Genomic DNA, 22,304 nt, shown 5'->3' with positions numbered 1-22,304 from the left:
CAGGCTCTATCTCTCTCCATCTTTCTCTCTCTGTCTCTCTCCATCTCTCTCTCTTGCACTGCACCCTGGGAAGCGGAGGGAGGAAGGCGAGGAGAGGAAGCGCTCCCTGCACACACACTGGAAGCCGAGTGCCGCTCGGGTTTAATCTCATTACAGTCAGCGCCTCGGGCCTCTTCGCCGCCTATTTATAGCACGCGGGCTGAGCGCAGGGCTGGCCCACACGTACGCTCCAGTGCCTGGCACCGCTGACGCAGCCGCGGACACCACCGCCGCAGCTGGCCCACCGTGAGTGACAGGACGCCGAGGCCAATGGTGGCGGGCACAGGAGTGGTGGGCGGGCGAGGGGGGTTGGGGGGGGGGGGGGGGGGGGGGTTGGTTTGACCACGAACGTGAGGTTGTTGGTCCACTGGCCCGAGGGGTAGCCGCGCTGCGCCATGCCATGTCCTCTGAACATGACGTGTGCTGGGAGTGCCATGGCAAATACACTCGCTCCCCTTGCCCTCTATTCCTCTCTCTATCTCTCTCTCTCTCTCAATCTCTCTTTTCTCTCTCTTTCGCTCTCTCTGTTTTGTGGGTTCCCCTCTTTACCTCCTTCTCTCACCTCGGCTGTCCTCGAGCCACCTGTCTGCCCTTACAAAGGGGCCGTGGCTGGAGCCCCAGCTTCCGAGTAGAGCAGACAGGGTCTAAACACAGACGACGACAAGTGCCCTCATCTGTCACCGGCAATAAGCATCTCAGCAGCAGAAGGAGAGGGGGCGGGGTGAGCAAGAGAGGGCGAGAGAGAGGGCGATAGAGAGAGAGAGAGAGAGGGTGATAGAGAGAAAGAGAGATAGAGAAGAGAGAGAGAGAAGAGGGAGTGGAAAAAGAGGGAGAGATGGAGAGAAGATGGGAGATAAGGGAGAGAAAGAATGAAAGCTGCCTGTCAACATCACATTTCATGCCAATAATGCCACTAGTTTACAAAGGGTTGTTTATTTTGTTTGTTGCGTGCAACAACTATGTAAGCAATGTCAAAATGCAAATGGAGACTGGCTGCATGTGCACGCAATACCAAAACGACTGCAATGGCTGTATAACTTGCGATCAGACCCACAAGTAATACAGACCGACAATAAGGATCAGACAAACTCAGTATTGCCGTTGATAAATGAACTACAGACTGCAGCAGACTGTGTGTATCTGTGCACATTATCTGTGGCCGCTCTCCTCCGCAGTACAGATGACTGCTGCCTTTTTGCAGATGACCGGCTTCAGCTGTCACTCAAAGTGCACTGGAGCGTTGCACACTGCTGGTGAAAGCAGCCAGAGATGGGCCGAGGTTAGTCACGATACTCCAGGAGAGAGGCAGAGAGAGAGAGAGAGAGAGAGAAGAGGGGGAAGAGAGGGAGAGACAGAAATAGAGAGGAAAAAGGAGATAGAGAATCGAGAGAGGGAAAGAGTATGAGAGTAAAAAGGAGAGAATGACAGAGAGGGAGGGAAAGCAAAGCGACAGACTTTGGGGAGGGGGGAGGGTGGGGTGAGATCAGGGACCCCAATCCTATAGGGTTTTCATATCCTTAAAACAGCACGGCTGATGGCCGTGACATGCACATGTTACTGGCATGAGCCGCTCACAAAGATCAAAGGAGACAGGCTTTGTTCTCACTTCGATCCGGTGGAGGTCAAGAGCTCAATAAATGGCTTAGTTTCCCAATGGGCCAGCCAGCAGTATCCATTACTGGTAACACGCTCCATCCCTGCATGCCCTTTATCAGGTGGCCATACGTCAGGGGCTACAAAAGCACCTCATCCATAATGTAAACACTCTTAAGTGCCCTGGCTGGCTGCTGGTCCTGGGGCTGTTTATTCTCCTGTTCGTGTGTCAGAAAATATAAATGGGGGGGGGGGGGGGGTGCTATCAGTACAAGTGTCAGAAAAATGTCCTGTGGTTCATGAAGATGCAAGCGCAGGACCCAAAGGCGTCCCTCAGCAATTCCTGGTACCATCGCTGAGTCTATTTTTTTCGCTCAACAAATTGCTGTTTGTCTGCTGGTTACGTAATTCGAGTGAGTCAGAGGCAGCAGTTTCCAGTCCAGTTCATGTCCAACCAGACCATGGTCAATCCCGGGAGAGCCAAGACACTCTCTGTCTTTCTCTCTCTCTCTCTCTCTCTCACACACACACACACTCACACTTACATGAGCAACATACACCCATCAAAATTCCTTCCTTTTGCTCTCCCTTGATCTTATAAGCATGGACACACACACACACACACACACACACAACACAGACGCACACGCACACGCACACAAACACACACACACACACGATGAAATGATGAAGATTAAGTCTGTGAGATGCAAGTGGGAAATCTAAATTATATTGACACTGCAATAAAAGTGAGGGCCTCACATGACGCTCTGTTTTTGCCAGCCATGGCTCTGAGAGAGGCAGAGAGGGACAATCAAATGGCGGTTAAAGTAAAATATGGGACATGAGAATGATGAAAGCAAATTAAAGACAGAGGAATTAAAATGAGTGTGTGTGTGTGAGTGTGTGTGTGTATGTGCGTGCGCATGCGTGTGTGTGTGTGCGCACGTGTGAGTGTGTCTGTGTGCGTGTGTGTGAGTGTGCGTGTGCATGCTTGTGTACCACGGCATGGCAGGGTGCGTGTGTGTGTGTGTGTGTGTGTGTGTGTGTGTGTGTGCGCGTGTGTGTGAGCATGTGTGTACCACGGCATGGCAGGGTGCGTGTGTGTGTGTGTGTGTGCGTGTGTGTGAGCGTGTGTACCGCAGCATGGCAGGGTGCATGGCGCGGTGAGTGCTGAGCAGGCGCCGTATGCCGCCCGGTGCCACATTCTGCTGATATTATAGCCATCTGTCCTTCCCCTGTCAACAGGGCCGCCTCTCTCGCATAATCATCCAGTGGGCTGCAGGTCTGGGCCTCAGCCAGGGGTTTGGAGGAGAGCTGCTGGTGGGGGTGGGGGGAGGGGTGGTGGGGATAGTGTTGGCGGTGTAATCCCAAGGGGCAAGGGGAGGTTATATTTCATGCCGGACGGCTGGAAATGCTGCCTCATATACAACACTAGCATAGGCAGCCAGCATTTTTTGACAAGCAATGAGGTTTTCGTGGCGGCTATCTATCTCGATCAGCAAGAGGGAGCACCCCCCCCCGCCCCCAGCCCCCTCTATCTCTCTACTATCTAGCACTTCCAGCTCTGTTTATTCCTCTGCTTCTTCCCTCCTCTCTCTCTCTCTCCCTCTCTCTCCTTCTTCTCCTAAATGCCCTGTGCTGTCTCCCCTCTCAGTCTCTCTCCCAGGGAGTCGTCCCCAAGGTGTCGCCTCAGGTGCTGGCCGCGCCGTCAGCTCGGTGGCTCTGCGAGGAGCCGTGTTGACATCTGTCCCGCGTCCCTCTCGTGTCCGTCTCGCATTCACCACGCTCCGGCTCCTGGCTCTGCAGCGTGCAGGCAGCGGGCGGCGGCGGCTTCATGGAGAGTGGGGGCCCCCCTGGCCCAGTCAGGCTGCTGCTCCCCACACAGATCTGATAGCAATAATTTTACGGTTAAAATTAATAATAATTTAATTTCTAGACTAGTTTCAGCCCTTCTTGGTTTAAAACAAAGACACCCTCCCCTCCCCCAAAGAAATGCTAATGTACTGGTTCTAAGGGCTATCATGACATAATTACCTTGACATAATGTATCCATGTGTCATGAAATGTAAATATATTCATGTTTGGTATCATTGTAATAGTCTCAGTACAAGGATTGTAATGATTTGATTGTGAGAATGTTTGGAACATTCTATAAGTGATATTTCTGATATATAAGATATCTCTCCTCATGCTATTCAGATAGGTGTGAAGTGGGTGTGAGTAGGTGTGTCTGATGCCAAGTGGAGAACCAATCACGTGGGATTGTTTTGCCGCCATTTTTTCCCCTTTGTTTAACCCATACAAAAGTAACTAAACTGCAATGTTTGACTAAGGGCCTGTCCACACGGAGACGCTTTTTAGGTTAAACGCAGAGGTTTTGCTTCGTCTTGGCCGAGCATCCAAACGAATCCTGTAAACGCACTGCCCGAAACCGCACTTTTCTGAAACCTGGTCCCAGAGTGGAGAAATCTGAAACCATAGCCCGTTTGAGTTCGTTTAGACAGCGAAACCGCACATCCTGCTTGCGTATCGATGATGTCATCGCCACACCTCAGCTGCCCTGGACTTGCACTTATAGTATTGCCTAACAATACTAGTTTTCATACATGACATTACCTACGATTACACTCCGTTAAGATAAATATCACAACTGATGCTGCGCAGCGGCGATAGCTTATGACTTGGTGGACTGAACACTGTTTTTCCCAGTGTTTTTTTATGCATTCTAGGTACTGTCAGTGACGCGAGAGAACTTAAGTTATTAGGAAAGTGCGGTGTAAGTTTAGGCTACATTAATTTGTGCGTAGTGCCAGTGTCATTCATTTATTTTACATGTCTTACAACACATATACATGCATTCACAGTCGAGTGAAATCAGATATAAGCATACAAAGACGCTTAGAACTCACGTTAAGCCGATGGTAGCACACTGAATGCGAATGCACGATTTGATGCAGGCAAAAGTATTGACTGTTAGTAACGAAGGTTTTATAGCAATATTATAAATGTGGCGACAGAATAGCCTAGAACTTGGGTAAGCCTTGCGTTTAGTATCCTAATTGCGGTGATAGCCAAAACTAATGTGAATCACGGACTATCCTACAACCAAAGAAAGTAAAGGTGATTAGTAGGCCTACCTGCGTTAGCCAAATAAAGGACGGGACTGCAACCTTCACAAAGCATAAAATAAAGTTTATTAGTTTTACAGTTGGCTACAGTTGACAGTTCACCATCAGTCCACACAAACAATTCTGGTTTCCTTGCACTAGCCATTTCGCCGTAGCCTATTCTGTCTGTTTTTAAAGCGCAAGTTTGGCAAGTTTTGGTGAATTTCTGTGAAGACACAGTGCCACTTATAGGCCTGGGGTATGAAGTAATGTGTTGAGTCGTGTTGAGATGGATCCGTTTGGACACAAATATTCTTGATACGGTTCCAGGGAAGACGGAGGAAAAAAAGATCGGTTTGGTACGTGTGGACTAGGCCTAAGACTAAGATTAGAAGAATGGAGAACTGAAGAGAGGGAGAGGTTGGCTACAGGCCTAGGCTACATAGACCATAGACCATTTTTTGTACCCTCTCTGCTTGTAACAGAATAAACCTGATTCCTGAGTTTTTCCTGAAGTTTGCCAGTCTAAGATTAATATGAAGTAATTATTCACCACAATTACTTTCAGATCTCACCTCGGCGCTCGTCATCTCCAGGTGAGAATGGAATCATCGGGCTAGTGTTCGTATCGGAGGGGGTGCCTGGGGGGGGGGGGGGGGCGCTAGTGCAGGGGTGACACACACACACACACACACCATGTCTTTTCTCTCTGTTGCCACAGCAGGAGCAGCAGAGCTATTCACGCCTCCGCAAGGCCTCCTCTGCGGGCCTGGGGTTTCAAACACTCACACACATACACACACTCTCACTCTCACACACACACACACACACAATACACACACACTTACACAATACACACACACTCACACACACAATGCACACACACAGCGCATACACACATATACACACATAACTGGCATCCTGCGAGTATCATCTTCAGACACATCTTCAATTGGCGATAGTTTGGAGAGACATCGATCGGCATCAGTTGATGGTCCTCCAGAGTCATTACAGTCATTTATGAGTCCCAGAAAAGAATGGCTCCAGCAATGGCTCATCAGCCATGTTTAATAGCCTGCTGATACTGGGAAACAGCCTCACTGATCACTGACAATGGCCCACCACAGTGAGGCCCTGGCACCTGGCACTCCCAGGGCCACATAGTGCCACCTCGCCCTGTCCGCACCGGCAGGATGGCCCAAATTAATTTCCATCTGCCAATTTTTCACGCCAGCTTACGTTTTTTTTTCCTTCTTTTGCATTTCGCTAAACCGCATTGTCCGCAGGTTCCGCTCTCTGGAAAAGAAGTTCTTCCGCACGAAGCAGCCAACCTCCTCTCCTATCTCTCGGTTGAGTCAGCCACCTTTCCTGGCTGTGCCCGCGAATGCCACTTCACAATGCGGCAGGTCTGGAATGACCTTGTTTATTAAGCTTAGCCGTAACATGCGCGCGCTTGAGTGAGAATATCTCAACAAGAGGGGGCCAGGCTCTCGGTGGCGGTGACTTATTAGCTAGTGTACCTTCCTAAGCCACTGAGTGGTGGAGGGATGGGGACAGAGGGGGTGGGAAAGAGAGAGGCATTGTGGGAGGCAGCTGTATAATTTATAGAGGTGTGCCTTCAGGGGGTCAGGAGAAGTAATAAGCGACTGCACAATGTTTAACGGTGGGCAGTTCACCAAGATGGGAGGGGAAATTGAGAAGGGAGGGTGAGGGGTAGCGGGGGTATTGAGATTCATGAATGTGAGATAGCGTGAGAGAGGAAGAGAGAGAGAGAGAGAGATGGAGATGGGGGGAAGGATGATCTCAGAGGACAAGAGTGTGAGAGTGGGAAGAAATGATAGATCCAGCCATGTGATTAACACAGCGGTAAGTACGAGCAGAAATATCTGAGAGAATCCGAGAGGCTTCAGGGACCTGGGTGAAAAAACAGGCCCACACAATGGAGAGCGAGAGGTAGCAGGAGAGTCAGAGAGAGAGAGAGAGAGAGAGAGAGAGAGAGAGAGAGAGAGAGAGAGAGAGAGAGGACAGTGGAGAGGAAAGAGGTACACAGTCAATAGGCAAGAGAGAGAAGAAAAACTGAAGATAACGCACCAGCAGGAAGATTGAGAATTGTCAAGATCGAAGTTAGTAATTACTGTGGACAAAGCATCAAATGGACTATGTTATTACTAGAGAGAGACAGAATAGGGAGAGAGAGTGAGAGCGAAAGAGAGAGAGAGAGAGAGAGAGAGAGAGAGAGAGAGAGGCTTGTCAGAGAGTGACTGTGTATCAAATCGAGACGCGGAGTGACACTGATGTCTGGAAATGGGCGAGAAGACAGAATCACAAGCAATGTGACTGAGTGCTAGATAAAGCCTGGGGTTTATTGCAAAATAGCTATAGATCTTTTTTTTCCACATTGGGGATGAGAGAGACTAAGGAATCAGTCAAACTGACACACGCAGCATGTGATCATAATAATACAGTATGTCCATGGACTGAATACGGAGAAGGCAAAGGATGTTCAAGAGAGACACAAGGAAACAGGTAGATGGGAGTGCATGAGAAAGCCAACGCTGAGCATGTGCAGTTACGTGTTGCTTCAGCCAGCCACCATTTCCCAAGGCCAAATCAGAAGTGAAAAAGCATCACAGTGCTCAACATTGTCAGACAAGGCATTTAACTAGCACTTACTACTGAAACCTCAGTGGAAACACGTAATATAATGTAACATAAAAGATCTCACCAGTTTCTCTCGAGCCCCCTTACATTGGACTTAGGTTCTCAGCCGAGAAATAGCCCTGCTCTTGTCTCTGCCCAAGTCCAATTTAAGCGCAATTTATTATCTCAATTACCCTTTTGTCTTTTCAATCTATTCGTATTGCTCCTTATTTCTCTTATGGGGATTTAGGAAAAATAGGTTAGATCTAATTCTGAATTGTGCTTTTCTGTGGGAACACAATCATACAAATAAACATACATATACAAACCTCTTTAAAACAAAGCAATACATACAAAAAGTGGTTTAAACCAATTAAACATGTTCTGCTATGAGGGCCTCTAAGATAACACATTTAATCTGGCTCCCACCCTGTAAACTGCAAGAGTGTCTATAAATGTGCGTATAGTTTGATTCACTGAACCTCCCTCATTACTCTGCTACTCCCTTTTACCCCACAGCATTTCAATGATATTTTTCAACATTATTCTGTCAGCGTAAAAGCATGAGGGTGCGAGAAGTCATCAAACACCATGGAAATGTAGACAGCCTTTTGTGGCGTTGCAGGACCTGAAAATGTCCAATACAATAACAGGCGTACATACCAGCATGGCACAAAGGTATCGTGAAATGAAGGCATCTGGGAAGAAACAACTTTTTTCCCTCTTTGTATTTCAGCATGCTCTGAATTCCCAAGTGTGGATTGTGAGTGGATTTGTGAAGTATGTACCCACCCTGCAGTATGCACACTACAGTAAGTGTGAACCACATGGTGCAGCTGTTAAGGTAATTAATGACAGGTTCTAATTACCAGCTTAACGAGCCTGGCAGCCAGCAAATCAGTGGCCAAAAGAGCTCCCCAGTCTTTATCCATGTGGAAAGGCAGAACGTAGAGAAGTAGGCGTGAGAGAGGGAGGGAAAAAAGTAGAAGTAGGATAAGACAGCTCCAGAGAGAGAGTGAGAGAGCGAAGAGGAGAAACCTTGATCTCTGTTTGAAGAGAAAGACAACCTGATTTCTGCAAACACAAAAAGAAGAAACGGCAACTCACTCATTACTGTGCTGGCGTTAGACAAGCACTGGCAAATCAGCCCTGATGGAAAACAACAAATATGTTTACTGGTACATATTCAATCAACACACCACACATCAGGGAGCCAGACTTCCCTTTGCCTTTTTGGGCAAAATGTATCTACTTTACACATCCACAAAACAAGTAACCATAGCAACAGAACTGCAGGCTGAGCTGTTATTCTGTTCAGCGGTCATTCTTTCCTTAGTGGAAAGCTCCCAGAGTGCAATGGCCCATGGGACGTGATAACATTCAAACAAACTCACCGTATAATTTGCTGGGGGAGTGGGCTACCATCAACATGTCAGACAAGCACCAAAATAAGCATGAGGATAGCTCTTTTTTTAAATATTTACCAACCAGATGCTGCTACAAAAGTTAGTCGTGCTAGTCTGAGCCTGTGCAGATATGTCAACAACAACACCAGTGCAGTCATAACATAGTCATACATCACAATGGCTTTGAATTTAAGGATCGGAGATAGTTTTTGGAAGATTAATATTCTAACCATACATTTTCAAATCTTTTTCTATACGTTTTTGAATGGCACAGTTGAACATTTCCACAAAGCTTGCTTGATGGCAAGCCACAACCTCAGAGGAAGTTTCTACATCCCCATCTGCAGCAACACTGGGGCGGTTTGAGAAACCAAGGCCAGTGGCCTGGGCGCAGCCAGAAAAAAAAGAGAGAGAAAAATAGATTTCTTATCTTCTTCCGTGTGGGAGATGTTCCTATACCACCCAGCCTCTAGTAAACAGGGCATGTGCCATTAATGTTTTATTGAACACGTAGCGGCACATAAGACAGAGACTGTCTCAAGCCGCCTACTTGCACACTTACTTAGTTTAAGATGGAGAGGAAAGTAAAGGAGAAGAGAGCACAGAAGAGAAAAAGAAGAGAAGAGATGAGAGGAGATGAAAGGAGGGAGGAAGAGAGGAGAGGATAGGGGAAGAGAGGAGAGGAGAAGAGAGGGGAAGAGGAGGGGGGAAGAGAGGAGGGGGGAAGAGAGGAGAGGAGAGAAGATGAGAGGAGAGGGGAAGAGAGGAAAGCAGTGCAGGAGCTGGGCTGTAGCTTCACTCTTCCTCTTTCTTTAGCTGTCAACGTGGAGCTGGCAGAACATCGCCCTAACAAATGAAACAGATAGAAATAACACTTGCGCAACTGTGTAAGACCACAGTCTGCCCCTCCTCTTCCTCTATTACAAATTCACATATATACACACACACACACACTCTTTCTCACACACATACACACTCTCTCTCTCCCCCCACACGAGCTACAGAAGCAAAGAGGAATGTAGAGTCGGATATAGTATTAGATTAATTTAACTTAAAGGTGTAGGTAGGCTATAGCATTCAGTCTGGACTCCTACACACCGAATGCATCCTAAATAAATTATTTCAGTGGTATTGCTATTAATTCATTATAGTCTGTCTGTAAGATTTAATATTTCTTACTCTTTATGGAGATTAGGCCATTCTTTCATACTGACTTCTACTCTAAGCGATGTTACGCGGTTTCTAAGCTAAACCTTTTTTTGTCACATACTGCAAATATCACCTCACCATCCGCTAGCTGCCTGTGCCCTGAATACACTGTAACACGGTCTCTGTGGACAGCCCAGGCTCCAATAACGGCAACAAAAACAACCTGGTCCAGCCTGGACCATAAAAACAACAAACTGTTAAAGCCAATCACAGACGAGATGCACATTTAGGAGAGTTTCAGTTGCACAGGAGGGAGGGGGAGGGAGTAGCGAGCTAGCTCTCTGTTTTGTTTGAACGTCAACAGAAGTGACGTTACCCAACATCGCTTAGAGCACCTTTAAAAAAAATCTCTCTTTATTGTGATTAAAAAAATTCAACCATAATTATTCCTTCTGGAGTATTTTTAACAATGAACTTAGATTAATGTAGTAATTGAATAGTGATTGTGCGGCCTATGAGGGAACACCCAGTGATACCCTTGGTACACTTGGTAACCTATATCAACGAGGTCCGGATACACATTAGAACCCGATATGAGATTTTTGACCAATTGTGACTTTGATATTTGAGGATTTCAAAAACCGATAAACGATAAATCGGCCAATAATTTGGGGGATTGTTTTTCATTCAGCACCCATGTTAATAGGTTACAGCAGCCATACTGCCTCCATCATATCCATGCCTCAGGCAAGGCTCAAACCACGCTGCAACCGTGAACCAGCTAGATAATTATAGAAGGATGCCTATTTTAACTTAATAACTTAACTTATTCTCCCATGACTTGTTTTCATTTTGCTGCACTGCCGCAAATCTTTGGCCTATTCACTCAACCTGGCTCTAATACATATACGCCAGTATGCCGTGGTCCACCTTACCAGTGACCGTATTGTGGTCCGCTCACAGAATTTATTGTTTACCTACCTCTTTTTTACCACTACACCTGATTAAACTAGATGTACCGCATAGCGGTACAAAATATGACCGCCGCTCAGTCCTGTACATCCGTTCCGCGAAAATAAATCACACTTCAATTTGTCTCCATATTTTACTCCATCCCCCACTCTTGAAACTTTTGTGTATGCTTGTTTGGCATGCCTGAGTGTGTGTGTGCGGCTGCACAGAAAGTAGCCTACTGGTGCTGAAAAGGTGAATAGATTGTAGAATAGCCAAAGAAGATGTAGCATTGTTATAAAACCTTTAAAATCTCTAAACAATCACAAGTAGGGCAGTTCATCACAGTTCATCCATTGCAACTGGATTGATGAAAGGTCACTTACACCTGTAGGCTACATTGTATTTGGGAAAAGCAAAAGGTATCAGCATAATGTTATTTATTTATTTATTTATTTATTTTTTATGTATTTTTAAACAAAAACATCTCTGTCAGTTCCATGTCGTTTTCAACAGCTATCAAAAACAAAGGTCATTTTTGGATGGATGGATTTTTTGTGAATGTTTCTTCTTTTAAGAGAATGTTCTTCTTCTAAAGATTTTAGTCATCTTTAGTTCATGTAATACTTTATTGTCAATGCACAAATTAAGTAACAGTAGTCTGAAACGTTATTGTTAATGCACAAATTAAGTAACAGTAGCCTAGTCTGAAACGAAATGCTGTTTTACATCTAACCAGTGGTGCAAATAACTGACATGTCCAAATGGGCCTTGATGAAATGCGTCGCTAGACTGTTCATGCACATTTTAACGGGCCAAAGTTGAAGAGCTTTTGTCCGTTATTGTTAGTGCAAATATAGGCTGATTCATGTTCCCTTGCATTGTTTAACTAAGGTCCATGGCTAGTCTGGCTTTCATCAGACCAAGCTCAATCTTTTAAGAAATCAAAAAATAAATAGCGGGCAGATCAGGCTGGGTTCACCCAGCCTAGTCCATAGGCACCCGATATTGTTTAATTTTCCGATTGAGATATACACGCTCTGGCTATTCTAAATGCAAAAATGCATCAGGGAGTTATGACAAAACGGTAACTAACAAACTAGATCCTAATAGAAAGCTGTTAGCTTCCCTAAGCTACAGGTAGGATTATAAGGTAGGCCTATTTACAACATAAATTGTCAATAGGCTATGCTGGCGACACAAATAAAATCTCCTTTGGAAACCAATGGCTTACGCCTTACAGTATCAAGCGGACTTAAACTGTCATATCGTGGCGAAAAGTTTTAATAACATTCAAGCAGCTCCATGAGTCAAGGAAAGCGCGAATGAAGTAGCCACTTCTAAATGGGACCCACTACACAGTAGCTTAAGGTGTGTTGCTAAAGCAGCCATAATGAAATGAAGGTGTCATTGTTTGGATACTTCACACACACGTGCTTTTTAATTTCACAGACTACAACTACCAAGCTGGAATCAAAGCACATCGATTCCCCTCTCACACCCTGCACGCACTTAAAACAAAATAAACAGGCGTCTCAGTCTCACGCATGTATAGGCAAAACTGTATCAGACCGGTGTAACGTTGGTAAATCTTCCATTGCACAGAATGATTTTGTAGCACGTGCAATAAATGACAGTCGAAAGATACAAACAGTGCTGCTATACATTTGCTTGGTATAACCGCATTTATAGTTTTCTACAAATGCAATAAATCAAATGCCTCCATCACTCAACCAACGCTAACGGTAACATTACCTAGGTCCTTATTGATATTACAAGATTAACGTACCTGCAGTAAAAACCAAGCATGTCCAATAAACATCCTCAGATTTATTTCGGCTTCAAGAAGAAATGGGAATTACACTTCATGTGAACATCGTCCTATCCTTATTAGATGTTCGCTGCGGTAAATTACAGTCCTTGTATGAAGCGTCCATTGTTTTATCCAACCCACTTTTAACTTCCAACAAAATTACGTCTCACTGCAACGATGCGCCATCTAGTGGACAAACGACTACTTCTCGCCAATACTGAAAATGCAGCCATGATGATGATGATGAATATTTATTTTGGCTTTCTTTTAATCCTACTGATTTTCATTTTTTACCGGGGGGGGGCAAATCACAAATGAGTGATTATGAGCCAGGTTGATGTGGGCCCTTGAGACCAACATACCATAAAAGATTCACAGAGAACTGTGTCTGCCCTACCCTCCTTTCGGGGGGTCCAGTCCAGCGGGGGGGGGGGCTGCAGATGAAAACGAAAAATGACGGTTCCATGCTATCCATGTGGGGGTACATGCCCACCAAGTTTTGTGTACCCCGGTCTTTCAGTGTCCCGGGAATCCTTGTTGGTGTACGTCACTAAATGTACACATAAATTATTTTATTGTAAGGCCCCCCATGAACGAAAGTACACAAAACTTGGCATGCATTCAGAGGGTGTCATAATGATCCTACACTTTTAATTTCGTGCAGTTTTGACCTTGTCAGCCAGAGATATTGAGATGAAAACACCTAATTTTTTGCTTTTTAATTTTTAACTAGGTGGCGCTATACATGAAATAAGTGGTAATGGGATGGGTTGACATGCTCCCTTAAGACCAACATACAAAAAAAAGGTGGACCTCCTAGGCCCTACGGTTCTCGAGATTTTCACAGAAAACTGTCTCCGGCCACCTACAGGCCAGTTGGTGTATAGTAACATAAATTAATTTATTGTGTGGCCCCCCATGAACAGAATTCCACAAAACTTGGCGTGCATACAGAGGGTGTCATAATGATCCTACACTTCCAATTTCGTGCAGTTTTGACTATGTTAGGTCACAGATACCTTCAATTACACCACCTCATTTTTACTTTTTTGTGTTTAACTAGGTGGCGCTATACATGAAATGAGTGGTTATGGAATGGGTTGACATGGCCCCTTGAGATCAACATACAAAAAAAAAATGGTCCTCCTAAACCCTACGGTTTTCGAGATATTCACAGAAAACTGTGTCTGCCCTACCCTCCTTTCGGGGGGTCCAATTCAGCGGGGGGGCTACAGATCAAAACGAAAAACGATGGTTCCATGCTATCCATGTGGGGTTACATGTCCACCAAGTTTCGTGTACCCCGGTCTTTCAGTGTCCCGGGAATCATTGACGGAAATTTGGGCATGCGAAAAAGAAAAAAAAAAAAAAGAAAAAAAAAAAAAAAATCTGACTAAACCTATATGACCGCCGCTTCGCTGCGCGGCGGTCATAATGATGTACCACAGAGCGGTACAAAATATGACCGCCGCCCAGTCCAGCACATTTTTTCCACAAAAAGAAATCACGCTGAAAGGCCTATATGATTCTAACTGTCTCACTAAATTGCATTATCCACACTCAATTCTCACTGGTATCTGCTAGACAACAAGTACCAAAACATGATTAGTTCGTAGATTTCACAGGTAAAATTCATTTTATACAACCCCACCCCCATCTTGCCTGTTCATAATTCTGAGAAATTCTTGAATTGTGTGCATGTGTGCGTGTACACGTTTATGTTTATGTGTGTGGGTGTGTGTGTGTGTGTGTGTGTGTGTGTGTGTGCTTGTGTGTTTGCCTGGTATGTGTGTTTGTGCATGTGCATGCATGCGTACATATGTCTACTGTGTGAGTATGTGTCATACGTATGATTACTGTGAATGTATGTGTGTGCGTGTGTATCTGTTTATGCACATGTGTGCACATGGAATGGGTTAACATGACCCCTGGAGGCAAACATACGGAAAAAAATGGTCATCCTAGGCCCTACAGTTCTCAAGATATTCACAGAAAACTGTGTCTGCCCTACCCTCCTTTCGGGGGGTCCAGTTCAGCGGGGGGGCTACAGATCAAAACGAAAAATGACGGTTCCATGCAATCTATGTGGGGGTACATGCCCACCAAGTTTTGTGTACCCCGGTCTTTCAGTGTCCCGGGAATCCTTGTTGGTGTACATCACTAAATGTACACATAAATTATTTTTGTCCAAATTTCCGTCAAGGATTCCCGGGACACTGAAAGACCGGGGTAGACGAAACTTGGTGGGCATGTAACCCCATGTGGATAGCATGGAACCATCGTTTTTCGTTTTGATCTGTAGCCCCCCCGCTGGACTGCACCCCCCGAAAGGAAGGTAGGGCAGACACAGTTTTCTGTTAATATCTCGAGAACCGTAAGGTTTAGGAGGACCATTTTTTTTGTATGTTGATCTCAAGGGGCCATGTCAACCCATTCCTTAACCACTCATTTCATGTATAGCGCCACCTAGTTAAACACAAAAAAGTAAAAATGAGGTGTTGTAATCGCAGGTATCTGTGACCTAACATAGTCAAAACTGCACGAAATTGGAAGTGTAGGATCATTATGACACACTCTGAATGCACGCCAAGTTTCGTGGAATTCCGTTCATGGGGGGCCACACAATAAATTAATTTATGTTACTATACACCAACTGGCCTGTAGGTGGCCGGAGACAGTTTTCTGTGAATATCTCGAGAACCGTAGGGCCTAGGAGGTCCACCTTTTTTTGTATGTTGGTCTTAAGGGGACATGTCAACCCATCCCATTACCACTTATTTCATGTATAGCGTCACCTAGTGAAAAATTAAAAAGCAAAAATGTTGGTGTTTTCATCACAATATTTCTGGATGACTTGGTCAAAACTGCACGAAATTGAAAGTGTAGGATCATTATAACACCCTCCGAATGCATGCCAAGTTTTGTGAACTTTCGTTCATGGGGGGCCTTACAATAAAAATAATTTATGTGTACATTTAGTGACCGTACACCAACAAGGATTCCTGGGACACTGAAAGACCGGGGTACACGAAACTTGGTGGGCATGTAACCCCACATGGATAGCATGGAACCATCGTTTTTCGTTTTGATCTGTAGCCCCCCCGCTGAACTGGACCCCCCGAAAGGAGGGTAGGGCAGACACAGTTCTCTGTGAATATCTTGAGAACTGTAGGGCCTAGGATGACCTTTTTTTTCCGTATGTTTGCCTCCAGGGGTTAACCCATTTCATGTGCACACATGTGCACAAACAGATACACACACACACACATACATTCACAGTAATCATACGTATGACACATACTCACACAGTAGACATATGTACGCTTGCATGCACAGGCAAATGCGCAAGCACACACACACACACACACACACACACACACACACACACATAACATAAACATAACACAAACAATCAAGAATTTCTCAGAATTATGAACAGGCAAGATGGAGGTGGGGTTGTATAAAATGAATTTTACATGTGAAATCTATGAACTAATCATGTTTTGGTACTTGTTGTCTAGCAGATACCAGTGAGAATTGAGTGTGGATAATGCAATTTAGTGAGACAGTTAGAATCATATAGGCCTTTCAGCGTGATTTCTTTTTGTGGAAAAAATGTGCTGGACTGGGCGGCGGTCATATTTTGTACCGCTCTGCGGTACATCTAGTCTATCTTGTCTCAAAGTGCAATTGTTTTGATAATCTTATTTCGTTTTAGGCTAACTTATTTAAGTATTGATTATCCAAGAAATATTATCCTGAAGCATTTTGCTTTAAAAAAATATTGCAAATGCATATTTTTCTCTTGATATATCTGACAAATGGAAAAACTGTAGGTCTAGTTTCTTTGCACTGCTAAGCTCCCGAGCAGAACAATTTGACAAACGTTCATTACATTTCCTTATAATAATTCTATTTCAAAGTTAATGCATGGATGACGCATGATCAAGTTCCAATGGTAGCCTTTATTATGGTTTTGCACATCACATTATCTCATTGTTGACACATCCCCCCCCCACACACACACACCCAAAACAAAAACGTACACCCCCCCTGTTTGGTCCCCACTATGTCAAACACTAAACATCCTTCGCCTCTGTACACACATATCTCTCCCCAAGCCTCCTCCTCACTCCTCTCCTTCCCTGCTTTCTGAGCAGGGTTGCAACAAACCTTATTATCATCTCGAGCCCACTCGAACTCACTACCCCGGAGCCACAGAAACACACTATGAGCAAGTACACGAGCACACATTTACCAAACACACATACACACACACACACACACACACACACACACACACACACACACACACACATGAACACTTCACATATAAGACATATAGAAGAAAGATGTGAGAAATCTGAAAGTAAATGGTTGAATCAACACACATAGAGAGACCTACACCACATGCGGACTGGGAACACTAATGATAGCATCTTTGCGGAGAGAACGAGGGAGGGAGAAAAAAGGGAGAGAGTGAGGGGAATCAGCGGAGAGGATTGACTAATTGCACATTATACCATTACACTGCCACTTCTTTCCACTCATCACAAACACACTTATATTTACAAGCACACACCACATACACACACAAACATACACTCACACATACACACACATACGATTAGGAGACCCTCTTTCACACACACACACACACACATATATGAAAACACTGAAACACGCGTGCACTTGCTCACGCTCACACACACACACACACACACACACACTACATCTCCCCTTTGAGCCTAAATGTTCTCAGTGGGAGCACAGAAGCCAGAGTCTAATGCACGGACTGGCTGGGAGCGTGTCCGGAGGACTAGAATACAAATCAGACTCCTGAATCCCATCAGCCCCGAGCTGGCTGAGCTCCCAGGAGCCTGCCGCGCGGCCCGTCTGTGGCCCCGGTGCACACCAGGAAAAAGCCCTGACAGGACACAAGCCAAGCCCGGGCATCCAGCCTCCCCAGAGACCAATTGCACTCACAGGACTCGCTTGTTACAGTAATAATTATCCTGTTTGCCACAGCTATGCACACACACACACACAGATTTGTATCTCTTTTCCACGGCAGCAGCAGTGGTGGCAGCAGCAGTGGCAGCGACAGCAGCTTTAGTGCCGCAGTATAAATGAGAGGAGACGTGCACTGCGATTTACCACTGTCTTTTCCATAAATCTGTTTTGAACATGACCTGGCTTTAAAAAAAGACAATACAGTCTACTGCTGTGTGTGGATAAAGCATAACTCTGTTTTCTCAGTGGCACATAAAGTGACATGCAGTGTTAGAAGGTCTTTCAAGTTTGACTATATGTGAGATGTTACTTGTTATTTCTTATTCAAAGCACAAAGGTGTGCTTACAGTGACATGGTCGATGGAAAAATGTGTACTTTACTTTTCATTATCAAAGGCTTAGAATGTGGTAAATATTTCCAGCGTCATAAAATAAGCCTTCGGTGAGATACACATGATCTCACTGGTTTCATAAAGCCGTAGGAAATGATCAGTTGTAGTACCTGAACCACGCACATCAAACATTATGCCAGAGACGCTCACGCACCAAAGCACCCACTAGACCTTTGAAACCCTTTTAAGCTTGCAGACTACATTATCTTGCTTTTATCAACGCTATTTGTTCAACGTTGACAGAAAAATGGCGTTGAACACTATATTTGTATTTATTGCTGCTTGAGAGTGGGTGGTAAGATAAGCTACTTGTCAGACTTTAAGCGCTTCGGAGTCATCCACGCTGCAATGTCCAAACACGGCGAGCAGTTACGCATAACGCATCATCACCAAGAAACCCACGCGTCCCGCCTCACTAAACAAAGCACTTCACAGCTGTTAACCCTTACCACCGAAATCATAGATTTTCCAAACAGTTTGGGCCTGCTTTCAGATTACCTTTGTTTAATTACAACACACCACGGTCAACGGGAAGTGTCACATAACTTTCTACTTTACCGTTTATTTCCCACGCAATTTCCGATGGAGGTGCTTGTAGTTCCGTGGAAAGACGAGGGCCAGGACATTCGAGACTTCTTAAGCCCCGGTCGATCGCTCGTGTCCATTGCATTGGAGCGCTCAATTTGCCGGTGGTGATGCCGGTCAGTGTCGGAGTATCCACGGTGTTTAATTTTGATGGGGGTCCGTGGCTGCCTCCAGAGATGTTGCGGGGGCTTGAGGGTTGCCTGTCCCTCGCGAGGTACTGGTAGTGACAGAGACAAGCTCTTCTTCGAGCAATGTGGTGGTTCCATCATAGTGCAAATCAAAAGATCCCTTTAACTAAAACAGTAAATGTATTGACTATAGTCAAAGGGTGCAATATGGCTGTGTGTTTGTTATTCTGAAAAAAAAAATTATCTGTCCATAACTGTCTTTGTCCTCGGCTAAGTAACACATCTGAACATGGCAATCTTGTGCAGTCCAACATATGTATTTGTTGTAACGACAAAAAGAAATGACTTTTAAACTGATCACAGTGTACAAATGTCCGTCAACGGTCTGCGCTCTAGCTTGTGTTTCATTGTGCTCTGGTGACCATTAAAAGTTATATTATTGAAAAAATAAGAAAAGAATATCATCTGTGGACCTCGCGAATCACTGAAATATTCTCATGCCATTTAATGAGAGACTCTCACCAGCGCAGAACCTCCTGAAGTTTTTCGCCTCGTCGTCCATGGCGCATTGATTGACTTCTTTTCAGCACAGTTTATTGCTTTAATCAATCCCTTATTGCAGATTCCCAGATCGCTAGCGCTGGTCCTTGTGCGACGCGGAGTATTATTGCTGCTCCCAACGGCACATGTCTGTCAAACCTCGCTTATAATCACCCCGTTACCAACCGGAGCCATACAACTCTCCAATTTGGAGGTCGATCGTGCATATGGAACTACAGCGACAGAAACTCGCGTTCGGTGACCAGGGATTCACCTTGCGCCTCCATCAGTAGTCCACTTAAGTCTGGTATCAACATATGGAGAAATGTATCCAAGAGAACATCTTGCCCCTGGTTTCGTTGTTGATCCAGCTTCGTAAAACCGCACGACTCTTCCTCTTGCCCCTCTCTTTTGGGTTTCTTGGATTGAAGCTCCAATACATTCCTAACACGAAGCAGTTACTGAAAAATCGCTCCACTTATCATTCGAACAAGCCGTCCTTCTTTTTCCAACTGATGTTAAATTGTGGCACTAGAAATAAACCCCCCCTCTCTCTCTTTCTCTCTCTCTCTCTCTTTGATTCTCTCTCTTTCCTCTTCTAGCTCTCTTTTTCTCTCCCACGTATTAAGTGCAGGTTCACACACTCTCACTGGACCCCAACGAACTGAACCCTGTGGTATGCTTCTTATCCTTAAAGTAAGCACTGTCTCGGTAGCCTTTCAACGAACACCCGAACTGTTGGCCACGGCTTAAGGTTAATGCAAAAAATAAATAGAAAATCGAGCGTACTGTTATTAGCTAACCAAACACATTAATATATGCTTAAGTTAAACTTATACATCTCCTCTCACTAAGATTGGGTCCGAAATAGTCAGTGGTAAAAAGACAAATCTTAATGCAATTCAAAGAACCGCCTTTTGTTGTCCAAGGTCCCTTCTAGTTGCCGCAGTATTTTCTCCTGATGTGCGCTGCCACTTTGATTTTCCTTAGCGCTTTCATCATTAATTGGATATTACAGACTTTGGGTTGAAAACCTGTCAAGTATTTTAGAGACTGACGATTTAAAAAAAAAAGGAATTTATGATTACAAACCTATCAGAGAGTTATAGAAAAGACAGTTCAATTCTATATTGGTGAATTATATTATACTGGCGGGGAGATATTGGTAGTGGGCTCATTTAGGCTACCAGACAGTGGTGCAACGATGCAACTTATAGGATTGCATCTCTGTCCATAGCTATTAGACAGCTATGAAGTCACAGGTTTAACCAATTAATTTACCTTCAAATATTATTCCTGTATACTGCAGAGATGTTACCATGTATAAATGTTGGTAAGTCTGTCATGCAAGTTTGAGTGCATGACAAATTTGAGATAATGTGTAGCCTATTTCTTACCAAAGGCACATGTAGATTATGACAGACAGTAGGCTACATCTTCAAAAGGTCAGGTGGGGTCAAGGTGAAACAAGGCTGTTAAGTGTAGAGCTATGCTTCGTCAGTTTCAGAATATCTATCTACTGAAACTTTCTGCGACCTGGTCCTGGTGTGATCTATCTTAACGGGAGGGTATTATCAGTACTGGATGGTTACACTGACCTCAGTCGAGGCCAGGCATTAGTTAATAAATGATCTATGAAAAGGTGAGTACGCGGCCAAATATTTCCACATTTTTGCTGCGAGTCAGTTCTCGGACGAGGGGACTTTTCGACACATGTCTTTACGACATTGCACTGGTTTGTTCATTCTGACATTGATTAATCCCCCATTACTTTTCTATTCAAGCGGGCGCCTATCATCTGCTTCCAGCAAATCGTGACAGTACAGTCCACGGCGATCCTTCTGTAAAAAAGGAAAAGAGGGGCTTGACTTGGCTTCACCCAAAGCCTGCTCTAAAACAGCATCAATCCACGTTTGTGTCAAGCGGAGTTACCTTCACAGCACACAGGACCGGGCAGGCGATCTGAAAAGCCCGGTGATTCATGTATGTGAATGCATAAAACGAGATGCGTGGGGGCGCGCGCACGCGTATTTCAACTTGAGTGTGTGTGCGCAGTGTACATGTGTGTGTTTATGCATGTGCGTGTGAGTAAGTGAGTGGCTGTGGTTCTGTGTGTGTGTGTGTGTGTGTGAGAGAGAGAGAGAGAGAGAGAGAGAGAGAGAGAGAGACTTCAAAGTGGGTCGCAAATATGGAATGCCCTGTTCGTGAGTCTTCTGCTCTTAGTTAATTTAATTGGAGTCAGCGTTAATCCAACTCAAACAAATTTGTCCACATATGTACATCCATTTTCTGAACATTCTCTGAATTCTCACTCAAAAGAGAACTGTTCAGATATATGTAGTATATTAGACAATTCCCTGTTCATAGCATATCCCTCACACACACGCACACACACATACACACTGGCTGAGTGATCGTGAAAATCTTTACAGAAAATTTCTGTTGAATTCCCTGTTCATCAATACCCATAAATACCTGCAGGTCTAAACATGAAATGGTGTTCCATGCAAACCCATCATTTCAACAAATGTCCTTAGGGTTGCACCATTGTCTTTGTCTAAACTGGAGTGTGTTACCCTTAAATGCACCACACTGGATGCTTCCATCCTTTATTGGGCAGCGGTATAAAATATTTATCAGCCCATTTCAAATGAGGTAAAAAATGTAGCCTGACCCCTCTATCTGTCTTGAAAGTAAATGTATGTGTGTGTGTGTGTGAGAGAGAGAGAGAGAGAGAGAGAGAGAGAGAGAGAGAGCGCGCATTTTCATTTTCTGTACAGACGCCTGGTCTGTATGTCCACTTCACGGAACAGGGGAATGTGGCATGCATTGGGTGTATGAATACAGGCCAGTATTAATAGTTTCTGGGCAGACTATGCAGTGTCTCATTATTTCTTGACTTTAAAAGTGTCCCTAGAATTGCCTGTGTCTGAAAGGGATGTTTC

The 22,304-nt window shown here is 44.7% G+C and overlaps 1 protein-coding gene across 2 annotated transcripts in view; it reads right to left on the bottom strand.

Moving 5' to 3' along the window:
* The window catches only part of pde4a (phosphodiesterase 4A, cAMP-specific), a 58,158-nt gene extending 38,852 nt beyond the window's left edge, over positions 1-19,306 (bottom strand). Inside the window, exon 1 of one of the 2 annotated variants that reach the window (XM_042086496.1) lies at positions 18,665-19,306. In XM_042086496.1, the coding sequence (XP_041942430.1) occupies positions 18,665-18,960 (296 nt within the window). In that variant the 5' untranslated portion in view covers positions 18,961-19,306. The remainder of the gene's footprint in view (positions 1-18,664) is intronic. The other variant, XM_042086497.1, reaches the window with a different exon arrangement.
* Positions 19,307-22,304: the final 2,998 nt, after the last annotated feature.

This window comes from Alosa sapidissima, chromosome 3 (assembly GCF_018492685.1).
Source record: "Alosa sapidissima isolate fAloSap1 chromosome 3, fAloSap1.pri, whole genome shotgun sequence".
NCBI lineage: Eukaryota > Metazoa > Chordata > Actinopteri > Clupeiformes > Clupeidae > Alosa > Alosa sapidissima.
This window is presented reverse-complemented; position numbering and strand designations above follow the sequence as displayed.